General features: G+C 36.4%; 1 protein-coding gene across 1 annotated transcript in view; it reads right to left on the bottom strand.

Annotated features, from left to right (window-relative positions):
* Positions 1 to 6,196: 6,196 nt before the first annotated feature.
* Positions 6,197 to 14,683, bottom strand: part of LOC107887696 (uncharacterized) — a 29,901-nt gene continuing 21,414 nt past the window's right edge. The window contains exons 2-3 of the mRNA XM_016811933.1: positions 6,811 to 6,939; positions 6,197 to 6,311 (exon numbers count right to left, since the gene is read on the bottom strand). Coding sequence (XP_016667422.1) covers positions 6,197 to 6,311; positions 6,811 to 6,939 — 244 coding nt within the window. The remainder of the gene's footprint in view (positions 6,312 to 6,810; positions 6,940 to 14,683) is intronic.

Below are 14,683 nucleotides of genomic sequence, written 5' to 3'. Positions count from 1 at the left end.
TTTGAAGAAGCTTTTAACAAATAAAAGGAAGTTTGAAGAGTTGTCTACAATAGAACTCAACGAGGAGTGCTTGGCCATACTTCAAAATAAATTGCCAACCAAACTGAAAGATCCAGGAGGTTTTACTATTCCCTTCTTAATTGGTAGTTTAAATGTTGAAAAGACACTAGCTGATTTAGGCGCTAGCATTAATTTGATGCCTTACAAAATGTTCAAGCAACTTGGCCTTGGGGAACCAAAACCTACTAGGATGAGTAGTCAACTAGCTGATAGATCTATTAAATATCTTAAAGGTATTATCGAGGATGTACTCGTAAAAGTAGATAAATTCATATTCCCTGTTGATTTTGTTGTGCTTGACATGGATGAGGATGTTGAGGTGCCTTTAATTTTAGTTCGCCCATTTTTAGCCACTGCTAGGGCTATTATTGATGTGGGTGATGGTAAACTTGTGCTCAGGGTAGGTGACGAAGAGATTATTTTTAAAACTTATGATGCCATGAGATTTTCTAGAGAACAATATGACTCCTGTTATTTTATTGATTCTATTGATCATGCTACTCAAGATTCTTTACAGGAAATCGTACATAGGGAAACGTTGAAACTGTCTTACCCAAGGAGAGGAGGTAAATGACGATGATTCTGCGATAGGTAAGACAAAAGTTGAACTAAATTTTAATGAGCCTTCACTAAGACAGAAGAGCTATGAGGGTATTGAGGTAAACAATGAATTAAAATTAAAACCCTCCATTGAAGAACCTCCTAAATTGGAATTGAAGTAACTACCAAATCACCTAGAATATGCGTTTCTCGAAAATAATTCCACATTACCAGTGATCAGTGCTTCAGATTTACAGCCAACCGAAGAGGACGAATTACTTCAAGTCTAGAAGGAGCATAAAAGAGCTATAGCTTGGAAGATTTCCGACATAAGAGGGATCAGTCCTTCTTTCTACACATATAAAATTTTAATGGAAGATGAATATAAACCCTGTGTGCAATCTCAAAGATGACTGAATCCTAACATGAAAGAAGTTGTAAAAGCTAAGGTAATTGAACTTCTAGATGCTAGAATTATTTATCCTGTTTCTGATAGTTCTTGGGTGAGTCCTGTGCAGGTTGTCCCTAAGAAAGGAGGCATGACTATTGTGGCTAATGAGAAGAACGAATTAATCCTAACACAACCAGTCACAGGATGAAGAGTTTGCATTGACTATAGGAAATTGAATGATGCCAAAAGAAAAAAATCACTTCCTCTTGCCATTTATTGATCAGATGTTGGAAAGACTATCTGGGCATACGTATTACTGCTTCCTAGATGTACTATCTGGTTATTTCCAAATCCCAATAACTCCTAAGGACCAAGAGAAAATGACATTTATATGTCCATACAGTACGTTTTTTTATCGACGAATGCCTTTTGAATTATGTAACGCCTCTGCTACTTTTCAGCAATGCATGTTGGTCATTTTTGATGAACTCGTAGAAGACATTATGGAGGTGTTTATAGATGGCTTCTCGGTATTTGGTAACTCTTTCCATCTTTGCCTTAAAAATTTAAAACGAGTTCTAATGAGATGTGAGGAAACGAACCTTGTACTGAATTGGGAAAAATGTCACTTCATGGTTCATGAAGGGATTGTGTTAGGCCATAAAATTTCTAGCAAGGGGATCAAGGTTGACAAAGCGAAAGTTAAAACTATTGAGAAATTACCTCCCCCTAATTCAATTAGGTCTATTCGAAGCTTTTTAGGTCATGCTGGATTTTATAGAAGATTTATTAAGGATTTTTCTAAAATAGCTAAGCCTTTAACGAATTTACTAGAAAAAAATGTGCCTTTCAATTTCAGTTAGGAATGTTTAGAAGCATTTAATACTCTTAAGGATAAATTAATTAATGCTCCAATTGTAGTTGCACTTGATTGGAATTTACCATTTGAACTAATGTGTGATGCAAGTGATTTTGCAGTAGGTGCGGTTCTTGGATAGAAAAAAGACAAGCATTTTCAACCGATCTATTATGCTAGCAAGACATTAACAGCTGTACAAGAAAATTATACAACAGTTGAGAAAGAATTGCTAGCTGTTGTTTTTGCATTCGATAAATTTATACCATATTTAATATTATCTAAAGTTTTTGTTTACACTGACCATTCAGCACTTCGAAACTTCCTTACTAAAACAGATGCAAAACCTCGACTAATAAGATGGATTTTGTTGTTGCAGGAATTCGATTTAGAAATTCAAGATAAGAAGGGAGTAGAAAATCTTGCAGCAGATCATCTATCCAGATTAGAAAACCCACATTTGAAGGAGCTTGATGAACATGAAATAAATGACTCATTCCCTGAAGAACAACTCTTTGCTATATCTGACTCCAAGAAACCTTGGTTCCAGACATTGTGAATTATTTAGCTGCTAATGTTACACTAAAAGGGTTGACACATTAGCAAAAGAAATGCTTCTTTACTAATGTGAAAAATTACTTTTGGGAAGATCTTTTTCTTTTTCGTATATGTCCAGATCAAGTCATTAGAAGATGCGTTACGAAGTCAGAAGCAATTAAAATCTTGGAACATTGCCACTCAGGATCGGGTGGAGGACATTACAGTGGGATTAGGACCACCCATAAAACACTCAAATCAGGTTTTTACTGGCCCACACTATTCAAGGACGCCAACAGGTATGCTACTTCTTGTGATAAATACTAGAGAACAGGTAATATTTCTAAAAGAGACGAAATGCCTCAAATGTATATGCTTTCATGTGAAATATTTGATGTATAGGGTATTGATTTTATAGGTCCATTCCCTAGCTCATTTGGGAATAAATACATCTTAGTAGCCGTTGATTATATGTCCAAATGGGTGGAAGCCCAAGCTTTACCTACTAATGATGCAAGAGTGGTGGTGAGGTTCCTTGAGAAACTCTTCTCTCGATTTGGAACACCAAGAGCAATTATCAGTGATAGGGGTACTTATTTTTGTAATGCTCAACTTGATAAACCCTTAAGAAATATGGAGTTTACCACAGAACAGCTACCCCCTACCATCCTCAAACTAGTGGACAAGTCGAAGTCACAAACAGAGAGCTTAAACGTATCCTAGAAAAGACTGTAGAGTTGAATAGGAAGGATTGGGCAGTGAAAGTAGACGATGCTTTATGAGCCTGTAGATCTACTTATAAGACCCCCATAGGAACATCTCCTTACAAACTTGTTTATGGGCTAAGTTGTAATTTATCATTTGAACTAGAACATAAAGCATTTTGAGCTATAAAATTCCTAAACTTGGATCCCAAACTCGCAGGTGAGAAGAGGTTGATGTAGCTGAATGAGTTAGACGAATGGCAAGATAATGTATATGAAAACTCACGATTATACAAAGAAGCCATGAAGCACCGCCATGAAGCTCGTTTAAGGCAACACAAGCACTTTGAAGCTGCAGATTTTTTCCTGCTATACAACTCAAGGCTCAAATTATTTCCTGGGAAGTTAAAATCACGATGGTCAGGTCCATTCGTAGTCCAAACCGTTTTGCCATATGGAACAGTAGAGGTAAGTCATCCAACCCACGGCACTTTCAAGGTAAACGGATATCGTTTCAAACATAGATAGGAGTAGTCTATCTCCAATAAGCATCAGAGTAGATCTACACTAAAAAAAGACAAAGAACACCATCACACTACTTTGCATCTCCAGACACTTATTTAATTTAATTTAAACCTTCTAAAACTAAAAAAAGTCGACGAACTCTTCTATTCTAGTCTCCCCGATCACCGAGGTTGACATCCCGGACAATGAGGTACATAAGGATTTTGAAGATAAGGGAGAGGAGCTACGGCTCCGTAAACCTGCCTGAATATGCTCACAAGGTAAAGTCAAGCTTAGACTTTAAATAAGCGCTCATTGGGAGGCAACCCGAGCACTAACCCCACTAATCTACTTTATTTTTCACTTTCAATTTTTTTATAATCTAACTACAGTTATTTTGACCCACACGGCCTGACACACAGGCGTGTCCTAGGCTGTGTGCGCACCATGGACTGAAGACACGGGCGTGTCCATGGCCGTGTTAATATAGGACAGACATTTTTCCCAAGACAAGATGACAAACGGGCTGCGATAAATAGCCACGACCATGCGATACGGCCGTGCACACCACACGGCTAAGGGCTATGGGCGTGTCCATAGGCCATGTGCACCACTGACTTGAATCATCATATCATAAGCACAAATCGAAAACACGGGCCTGTGGGACCTAATACGAGCGTGGGAGAAATGAACGAACGAGCACACGGCCGTGGACAATACTGACTTACAATTTCACGAAAAACACGGGCTAAGAACGTGGCACATGGGCATGAGAGAAATGAACGAACAAGCACATGACTGTGCATTCCACACGGCCTTGGGACACGAGCATGGCCACAGGCCGTGGACAATATTGACTTACAATTTCACGAAAAACACGGGCTGGGAACATGACACATCGGCGTAGGACACGACCGTGTGGTCCAAAACTGAGCCTCCACGATCGTGTCCCCCTTTTAAATCAAATCCCTAACCCTAATTTTCCCCCATTCCTATTTAAACCTCCACTATTCACTCATCCAACCCCTTTTTTCACTATTCATCCTTTTCGCTCCAGCCACCATTCTCTGACGAGCCGCTGGCGACGAACCTTCCCCACTCTCCTTTCCTCCTCATACTTGCCCCTTCTCCCTTCTCCTTCACCCCATAGCCCACAAAACCTCTCCTCTCCTCCCTCTTTCCCCCATTCCACTCACACAAACCACCTATACCTTCAACCGGTAACACCGACCCTTTAACCACCGTACACCGTTACGACCACCACCGACCACCACTATCAGTTTCCTCTTTTGCACCTCTAGTTGCGTTACATTATTTTAATTGTTCTATTATTATTATTATTTTTAGTATTATTACTCGTATTACTTTATTCCTGTTTATCCTATTAATTCTATACATCGTAATTGCTTCACTGATATTGTTGGTTCTTATTAATAATTTTATGCCTAAGTTAGTTTTCAAAAGTTTACAATATTCTGCATTTATATTTTCGGGTCATTTGTTTTGTTGATTTAATTCATATTTTGCTAGGCTCATTTATATATATATTTAGTAATCATTTATTTAGTTTTCGACTAGGTATTAAGAGTCTACGTATTTCAGCTGCTTGATTAAAGTTGAACTTGGATGCCTACTAGTTTGCCCATTATGTTGATTTGTCCAAATTGAATTCTATGTTTACTGTCGCAGGACACTATGACAAACACAAGAGGTAAGAAAGCTGCCGTCCCTGCCTCTAAAATGTGAAAAGGATCAGGGCTGACCTCTTCGAGTGCCACCACCGAGAAACGCCATCCATTCCTCAAATTTCCACTAGGGCCCCAAAAGGAATTGTTTCAGATTCTATGTGCCTGACCCCTTGGTGTGGGCCGATGCATCGATTGGGTTGTATTAGAGCAAGTCCACTTGGTCGACTCAGTCCGGGCCCTTATCGCTACCGATCCTTGGGACTAGTTCTTCAACATTATTGAGCCAACATACTCAGAACTCACGTTGGAGCTTTGCTCGACCTTTCAATTGCAGACGGTTATGGCAGAGTACAATGACCCAAGCATAGTCTAATTCTGTCTTGGCAGTCTTGTGCGACAACTGAGTGTCTCAGAATTCGGAGTTGCCTTGGGACTTTATACAGAGGACTTCATGGAGGCCGACAATTTTCCCCATCTCCACCTTCAAATCCATTACACACCTTCCTCTTGTTGGGCAGCCCTCATGCCTGCTACCGGTATCTATGATCCCAGCTGCTCCAAGGCATCAGCTCTCTCTCCAGCATTGCGATACCTCCATGCCCTTTTAGCCCACACCTTAACAGGGCGACAAGAGAGCACCGGCGTCGTTAACACTCACGATGCATACTTTCTAGGAGCATAAGGCAATGACATATTTTCGATCTCACATACTTCATCGCCCTTGCCTTTCGCCATCAAACCGAGTCGCACCGAAAGGGAGTCACCAGCATCGACCCTTACGTGACTCGAGTAGCTCGACACTTTGGGCTCCTGAGCACATCATCACAGTCCTCATCGCTCACACTCATGGGCCAGATGTCCCCACAGGGCATTTCGAGTATGCTCCACATGAGGATGATATAGCATCGTCATGGGTTCAATCCTCCTCAATACTGACTAGCATGAGCCATCGATGAGGATGACCCCGAGGATATTCTTGACTATATCCTTTCATTTCATAAGGACCCACCTTCTCCGTCACCGCCAAGTCCCTGACCATTTTATGCAGTTGTTTCATTGACAGAAATTTTTGACCACCTGGATCGATTTGAGCACTATTGCACTCGGCGATTCGACAGCATAGAGGCAACTCTACAATAGATTTGCCAGCATTTCCTTATTTCACCTCCAACACTGCCACCTCACGATCCAGCTACCGATGAGGATTTTTGAGACCATTTATTTCCACTTTAGTCGCTTTTAATTTTGTTTTTATTTTTCCTTTTATTTTTATTTCTTTTTCCGTTCTTTTATGTTTTAAAAAGACTTTGATTAGTATATTTTAAATATCTAAATTTTATGGTTGTTTTTCTATGAGTAACCATAACAACCCCACCAATATAACTCCCTAAAATATTATTGGTGCTATCGCAGTTTCAAAAGGTTCAATCGATTAGTGCTACTCAGGAATATACCAACAATCCTATGGGGAAAGAGAATCCACGACTACCATGTCCTACTCAACACGACCATAGCCACCACGACACTGACCACCACAATAACTTCTTCGCTTGGTGCTGTGATTGTGGAACCCAACCTCTACCACCACCTTCCCCTTTGCCTAGTTCCACATGCACTTCACTCAGAATAACTATGAACCCGCTTTCAATACTCCCAAGACTACATCCAAATTCAGGGCAGTTTCATTTCTCCCCCTATTCTATGATATTATGCTTATGTTATTATTATCTATCTTTGTACATTGAGGACAATGTACATCTTAAGTGTGGGGAGGTTATTTATACGATTATCAGAAAATCCTTGAATTTTTATCTCGTTCTCAAATAATTGTCTCATATTATTATTAGAGTGAATTCTGATTGAGTTATAATTTTTATTGATATGTTTTGAATTAAAACATAGGTAATTATGCATTGATTGTCTCACTTTAAGATATTAGAGAATCAAGCATGATAAGTTGACTTTTGAGAATTAAAATTGCTAGGTTGTTTCCCTGAATTGAGGTATTATCTTAAAGTTTTGAATTCACATGATTGACATCAAAAGCCATAAATTTTGTGAGATCTTGAGCCTTTAGAGCATATACCCTTTCTTGCTAATTTTTATTGTTGCTTATGAGGTGTCAATACTAATTTGTTATTCTAGAACTTGCTTCGAATATACATGTCGAGACCACACCATTGATTTGATATACCGAGATGATAAAGGCACTTAGGTTTTAACCCACCCACTCTCTAAAAAACCTACCTTCATAGTCAACTCTTAGTGAACCCCCTTAGGCTTACAAACCCCTTCTTAATTTACCATTAATATTAACCCATAAGCCTATTTTTGATTAATTAAGAATTTTCCCTTTGACTCCCTTTTTATCAAGATCTGATTTGATTAGTTACCTAACTATGTTCGTTCATTTCAGTTACTGAATTATTTCTTATTTATGTACTTTCTACTTGTTCTTATTCTTAAAAAAAACTGTATATTCATTCAATTACATTTTTCTTTAAGGAGCTTGGATAAGTTAAAGTTATTATATTAAGGGAAAGCTCACTTCATTTTAGAAAGTTTTAATTCTGGCACTTGTTTGTAATTCAGTAATTAGCTTTTTTCTACTAATTTGGGGTAATTAATTAAATTAATTTCGATTCTAACCCTTTTTTTCAGCCTTTATCCACACCTTTAACCCAAGCCCCATTAAAACCCTGTTAAAGACCTTTTGATTTGTGTATCATCTCAATTATAGTGGTGGAGATTTGATTTTCATGCAAGCCTATGGTAATAACATTTCATGTTTGACTATTGAGTGCTTATTTATCGAATCTTAAACACTTCGAGTGATTTGAGTGAATCTTTAGTGAGGATTTCAATCCTTGTCAATTTGGAATTAAAGGTGATTATTTAAATAATGAGAGTTACCTATGATTTTATGATTAAAATACTCAACTTGGATTGTTTGAAACTTTGATGTTCTTTTAGTTGAATTCTCAATTTATGATTATTTGTGGATTATTTTGAACCATTATTGATGAGAGTTATAAGTTGAAAAGACTTTATTTTAATTATGAATTGAGGATTTTGCTTGAGGACAAGCAAATGCTTAAGTGTGGGGATATTTGATAAATCTCAAATGTAACATATTTTAATCCCATGCTTGAAATATTTTTGGATGGTTTATCATAATATTTAATGAATTTGATGCTCCTAATCCTTTAATTTCATGTTTTATATTCAGGAAAGCTTAGGAAAGCAAAAAGAGCAAGAAACGGGATAAAAATAGACAAAATGGGCCTAATTCAGTGTTTCACATGGCCTAGACACTTCCACATAGGTAATCCACACGCCCGTGTGTGACACACGGGTAGGCCACACGCTCGTGTGTCATGACCATGTCTACTAAAAACCAACTCAGAATTACACACGGCTTGAGCACCTTCACATGGACGTGGCACACGGTCGTGTCCCTGTCGAGCCTAAGTCTAATTATACTAAAAAAAGGCTAATTTTTAGGGTTTGGAAGCATTACAAAGTCTATATAAACACCTTAAAAAAGGATCAAAAGGGGGGCGGAGAGCAGAAGGCAAGAAATACTCAAGAACAGCCATTGGAAACAACTCAAAAGTAGGAATTACGTCAAGAACGAAAATCTCCATTCAATTTCTATCGAAGTTTTTGGGTTTCTTATGTTTTTTTATTTTCCTAATTTTGAGATGTTTTTCCCCTTCATTATGAATTAAACTCCCTAAATACCTAAAAGGGATGAAACCTAAGACAGATCTTATTATTATTTGAATTATATGATAAAAACTTTTCTCTTAAGTTATGAGTTTTAATCCTTGCCTTAATATTCCAGGATATTAATTCAAGTCTAATGTGCTTATTTAGTGGAGCAAAAGTCCCTGTTTAAGAGTAGATCTTTCATAATTAAGTGGAGTTACGTGCAATCCTAGACATAGGATGACATAAATCTGTCGGATTAGAGACAAATCTAACAAGGGAATCCATAGATCGAATTAATGCGACAATAGGGGTTTTAATTAGAAAGAGATTTCAATTAATCAACCTAGAGTCAGTTGTTTTTAGTCCCGAGAGAGATAGTAACATAAATCAGGGATTTCTACGGATTAAGTCAAGTGAATAAATCGTCTAATTCAGAAGTAATAAGTAAAGTCTAGGTGGATTCTTCCTTGGGTATTGTCTTCTCCATCGGTTTTCAAAAGCATTTTTCAAGTTTCATCTCTGTCGTATTTTCTTTAAGTTAGTTAGATAATTAGCCTTAGTTTAAAAACATCCCTTTAATTCTTAGGCTAGATAATAAAAGGATAGGAATTACTAGTACTTTTAGTCCTTTTGGATACGATATTTTCGGTCTCACCATAACTATACTACTGTTTGATAGGTACGCTTGCCTTAGTCGAGTTTTTTTTAGTTAGTTTAGCGACCATCAAATACATATTATTTGTATAATGTTTGTATGTGATAAAATAAATAGAAATGAGATTGAGAAGTTGGAGTATGTGAAATGTGAATCGAATTTGAGGCACTAAGTGTGCGAGAAATTAAATAGCTACGGCTATTAAAAATGGCACTGAGTGTGTGAGAAAATAACAACGATGGCTGAATAAATGGCACTATGTGTATGAAATGGCACTAAGTGTGCGATATTATTATAGCTTCGACTAATTAATTGGAATTAAGTGTGTGAGTTCATTGAATGTTCAAGTATGATCGAATGAAGTAGTACATCGAGCATCGAAGTGATAAATGTGATAGATAAGAACGTGATGATATAGGTATGTACGAAACCTATGCGGTCGATGATATTGAGTATGAAGTAGATGAAAGGTTATGTAAATGAAGAATGAGATGATTTGCATTAAGTGTTAGCTAATTGATAGAGTTATATTTTAATTGAAGAGTTAAATGTGTTATACCATGAACTTACTAAGCTTTTAAGCTTACTGTGTGAAATGTTCTCTGTTTTACAATGATAAAGCTAGCTCGGATCCAGGGATCCTCAGCGATTTAATCGCACTATCGAATATCTATTTTGGTACCATTTTGAGAGTTGTATATACGGTATATGGAATGTATAGGCTAGAAGTATTTTAGTATGTTATGTAATGTGAATATCTAGCCATGAGATTTGGCTTGTAAATGTTGGTAGGTATGGCCTTTTAAGTTGGCCTAAATGATGTGTTTGATAGGTAAGGTATATGATAAATATAATGTTTATGTGATGGTTTGAATATGGAATGTTGAATTGGTAAGTTTTGTGGTATGAAGTATGTGATAAAATTATGAGTTTAAGTATTTGGAACTTATGCAAGTTGTGATCATTTTGGTACATTGATTTGGTATGTGGTTGTGAAATTTAGTAGTAAATTGGATGGTAATTTAATGGCATGAAATATATATAAAATAGTTGACTTGGTTGTCTATGAAAGTATACAAATAATACAAAAATGTTGTGGTTTTGGAATGCTTGAGATAGGTGGGAAATGTGGCTTAAACCAAGCCTAATTTCACCCTACATGGATGAGCACAAGTGGAACGACGAAAAAAATGTGCAAGTGTACACAATTACAACAAATAATAAAGTGACAAGTAAATGTCGAGTTATCGTACCCACAGAAACTGTAAAAAGAATTATTTATGAAATTAATTGTAAAACACTTTGGTGAGGTAAAAATAATTTGGTTTTAAAAGATGGTCAAACATTGTTTAAAAAAAACTAAGTAAATAATTAAAAATAAACAAAGGAGTTCTAATGCACGATTTCAAATAAGATTTAATCAAGGTAACATACTTGTGTTGGATTAATTATATTTCTTTAGCTTAGAATTATTAAACTCATGTTTACACTGTTATGAATAAATTCACAGCAACCTGGTAATTTGCTAACTTATGAATAAACTTACAAACAAAAATCCATTCATCTCTTGATATATCCCTATGTCAATTCAATCGACTAAACAGATTCTAGTAAGCAAACATGTTATTGCACATACATACTCATTAAACTGAACTAATCTCTTGCATATCCCTATGTCAATTCAAACGATTAATTAATCTGGTAAGCATATAAAAGGCTATGTGAAGTAACAAGGAATCTCTACCTTGAAACAGTTTAATCACAATAATCTTGAAAGTTATGCAAGGCAATAATATCGCCAGATACATTGTTAATTTAACCTTCAGCTACCTTAGAAGAATAAACATGCACTGATTAAGTACTGTGTCAATTAATTACAATTGCAATCCGTTTAAATAATTAATTCATTAGCTACCTCACAGTCGTAACGCAAGAATAACTTAGGCATGATTTTACTTAATCAAGCATCTTACCGAGGTCTATAACAACATAAACACGATTTTAACAATTCAAGCAGGCAGAATATAATCAACCCAACACAAACTTAAGTTTAAGCTAAATTTATTGAAATAACCATTTCAATAGCATAAATATTCATAAACATGTTCGTCAAAACAACAACAAAAATTAAAGAGATAGGGAACAAGAAGCAAATCCGGTGTTTCTCCGTGGCTTGACTAGTTGCTCCGTTCTTCGTTCTTCGTTGCCCTCAGCTATCAAGGTGGCTTATGAACATTTAATTGCTGCTCCAAAATGGCTGATGAGATCCTCTTTCCCAAGAGAAGAAATAGGCACTTGAACAAGAGGGAAATGGGATGGAAAAATGAGAGAAAAGTGAGAGAGCGAATGAGAGAATGTTGTGGAAAGAGGGATAGATGAGGGATGCTTTGAATGATCAGAAAGGGGTGGCTTTTATGGCTGAATATGGCAGGTAAAAATAGCAAAAAGAATTAGCCTAAGAGACCTCCATTGGCCGGCCACACACATGGCAAAGTTAAGAGTTTCAACTTTGTTATTCTAAGCTTGGGGCAGTTTCATAAAGCCACAATTAAAGGAGGGGTTTGAATGCATTTTGATAGTTCTTTAAGGGCCTTTTTGCAAGCATATTTAATCAGCTAAAATGCTGATTTGGGTCAGCATATGGACGGTTTTGGGTTGCCCAATTAGTGGCTGGTTCGGTTCACTCAATATGGTTCGACCAGTGCAGTTCAACTGGACCTTTCTCCATAATTAATTAAAAATAATTTATTTAACCCAAATTAAATGGGGAATAAATTAAAGTTAATTAAACTATGAATTAATACACATTTTTGGATCATCTTAGGCTGGAAATTAATGCACCTCGAAACTTGTAACGCCCCAATTTTCGGGAATTCTGTGAATGTTGGCATAGGTTTAATTATGTTAGTGGGCCTCTAGAAGGCCCAAGCTTAAGATAGAACCCATAAATTTTAGTTAATTTTTGTTCCATAAGAAAAAGGGAGTGAAATTATGAAATAGGACCTATGTGAAAATGTTTGAAAATGCTATAGGCTAAATTGAAGTGGCCAAATAAATAGGAGTGCAAAATAGGAGGATTTGCATGACAAACCTCCCATTTTACATGAAGTGGCCAGCCATCATGTTGTTGTAGACAATATGAGCACTTGATATCCATAATTTATGGTACAAATTGATAATGGGTTAGGTAAATGTTCCATGATAATGGATTAAGTAAATATTCCATGATAATGGGTTAGGTAAATGTTCCATGATAATGGTTTAGGTAAATGTTCCATCATGGGCATTTCATGTCTTTTGTATTCAAAGAATTAAATGGATGAAATATGAAATTTTATTAAAAGAAAAAGGGGTGAAAAGAACAAAGTTTTGTCCATCTTTGTTCATCATAGTCGAAAGTTAGAGAAGAGAAATGAGAGGAGAAAGCTCTTGAATGTTTGGTCACTTGGGCAAGAAAATTGAAGGTAAGTTCATGGTAGTTTGCTTCTATCTTGATGTTCATGAGTTCTTCTTGATTCTACCTTAACTCTTGAAGCATATTTTGGTTTTTGGTTGTGTTGTGAGCATTTGGTCATGAATTAAAATGAAGGAAATGGTTGTTGTTTCATATTCTTTTGATGAAAAATGGAAGATAGGTGAAGTTGAGCCAAACAAATGAACATGCATGTGCCTTAGATGCTAAAGGGAAAAATCGGCTAACATGTTGTGCTTTAAAATGATGAAATGGAGATTATACTTAAGTAAAATCATAGATATGTGATGATTGATTGGTGATATACATGTTTAAATAACATGCATGCAAGTTATGTGTGAAAGAGTGAATTTGGTAATAAATCTGCTTGGGACAGCAGGAGTAATGTGACTTTGGAAAATCACCATAAATTGTGGGAGATGAATTAGTAGCTGAATAAATTATGTAATTAAATATTAATGAGTCTAGTTTCAAATTGAATAAGCGAGAACATATTTTGAATTTTTTACAATGAGAAATTTGATTCGTAATGAAGAGTGGTCAGATTAGTCAAATAGTGAAACATGGGAAACTTTAAGGAAAATATGGTATTGATTGGCCATACCAAAAATTCTGAAAATTTTATGGATAGAAGATATATGAGTCTATTTTTAGGAAAAATTAACGGAACTTGATTTGGAGTTTCGTAGCTCCATTTATAAATAATTTAGTGACTGTTGCTCAGAAAGATAGCTTGCAGTGAAATTATGATTATGTGGTAAACATTGACAAAAATTTGTTAATGAGTTGCTTATTGTTTTCTTATAAGATTACTATGATCTGTAGGTATGGTTGGTCGAATATTGTAAGGGGTTAATATGTAGTTCGTATTTGAATAGTTAGATTAACGTGTTAGTAATCAAATTGTAGGCAGTTCGTGTGTGGATCTCGTCAGCATATCGTCGCAAACAGGTGTGTAACTAACACCCTCTTTCTTAGTCTAGATCCACAAAAGTCGAAAATCCGAAATGCCAAAAACCAGTATTTTGTAGATTTGCGAGTGTGCGAATGCTCGTGAGGTAAATCGATTAATGTTTTTGGTAAGCTGCAATGTTTGGACTGCAAAGTGCATGATTTCTGTGCCCTCGATATTTTTGGGCTTAATGGGCCAAAATTGGAATGATGGGCCAACAGGCCCAATTCGGTAAGAACCCTCGGTACGTGATTCTATAATACGTGAAAGGTAGGAATATGCATGAAAAACCCTAAAATAGATAAATTACTGAAATACCTTTAAAAGTGGAAAATTTACAGTTTTACCCCTAGGAGATAAATTACCGAAATACCCCTAGGGTTAAATTGACTTAAATGCATGTTTGACTGTTGTTACTTACCGCATGCCATGTTGTTATTATCTGATGCATGGGATTGGGATATTGACGGAGGAAGTACTGAAAGTGGCTTGTCCACGTACTGGAGGCTTTACCTCAATTTACTGTTAACCGAGCAGCAATGCTGCAACGGTGGAGTGTTGGGCTGGGTAGGTTGAGCTATCCCCACATGGAGTGTATGGCTGGTACGGG

Source organism: Gossypium hirsutum, chromosome A03 (genome assembly GCF_007990345.1).
Source record: "Gossypium hirsutum isolate 1008001.06 chromosome A03, Gossypium_hirsutum_v2.1, whole genome shotgun sequence".
NCBI lineage: Eukaryota > Viridiplantae > Streptophyta > Magnoliopsida > Malvales > Malvaceae > Gossypium > Gossypium hirsutum.
This window is presented reverse-complemented; position numbering and strand designations above follow the sequence as displayed.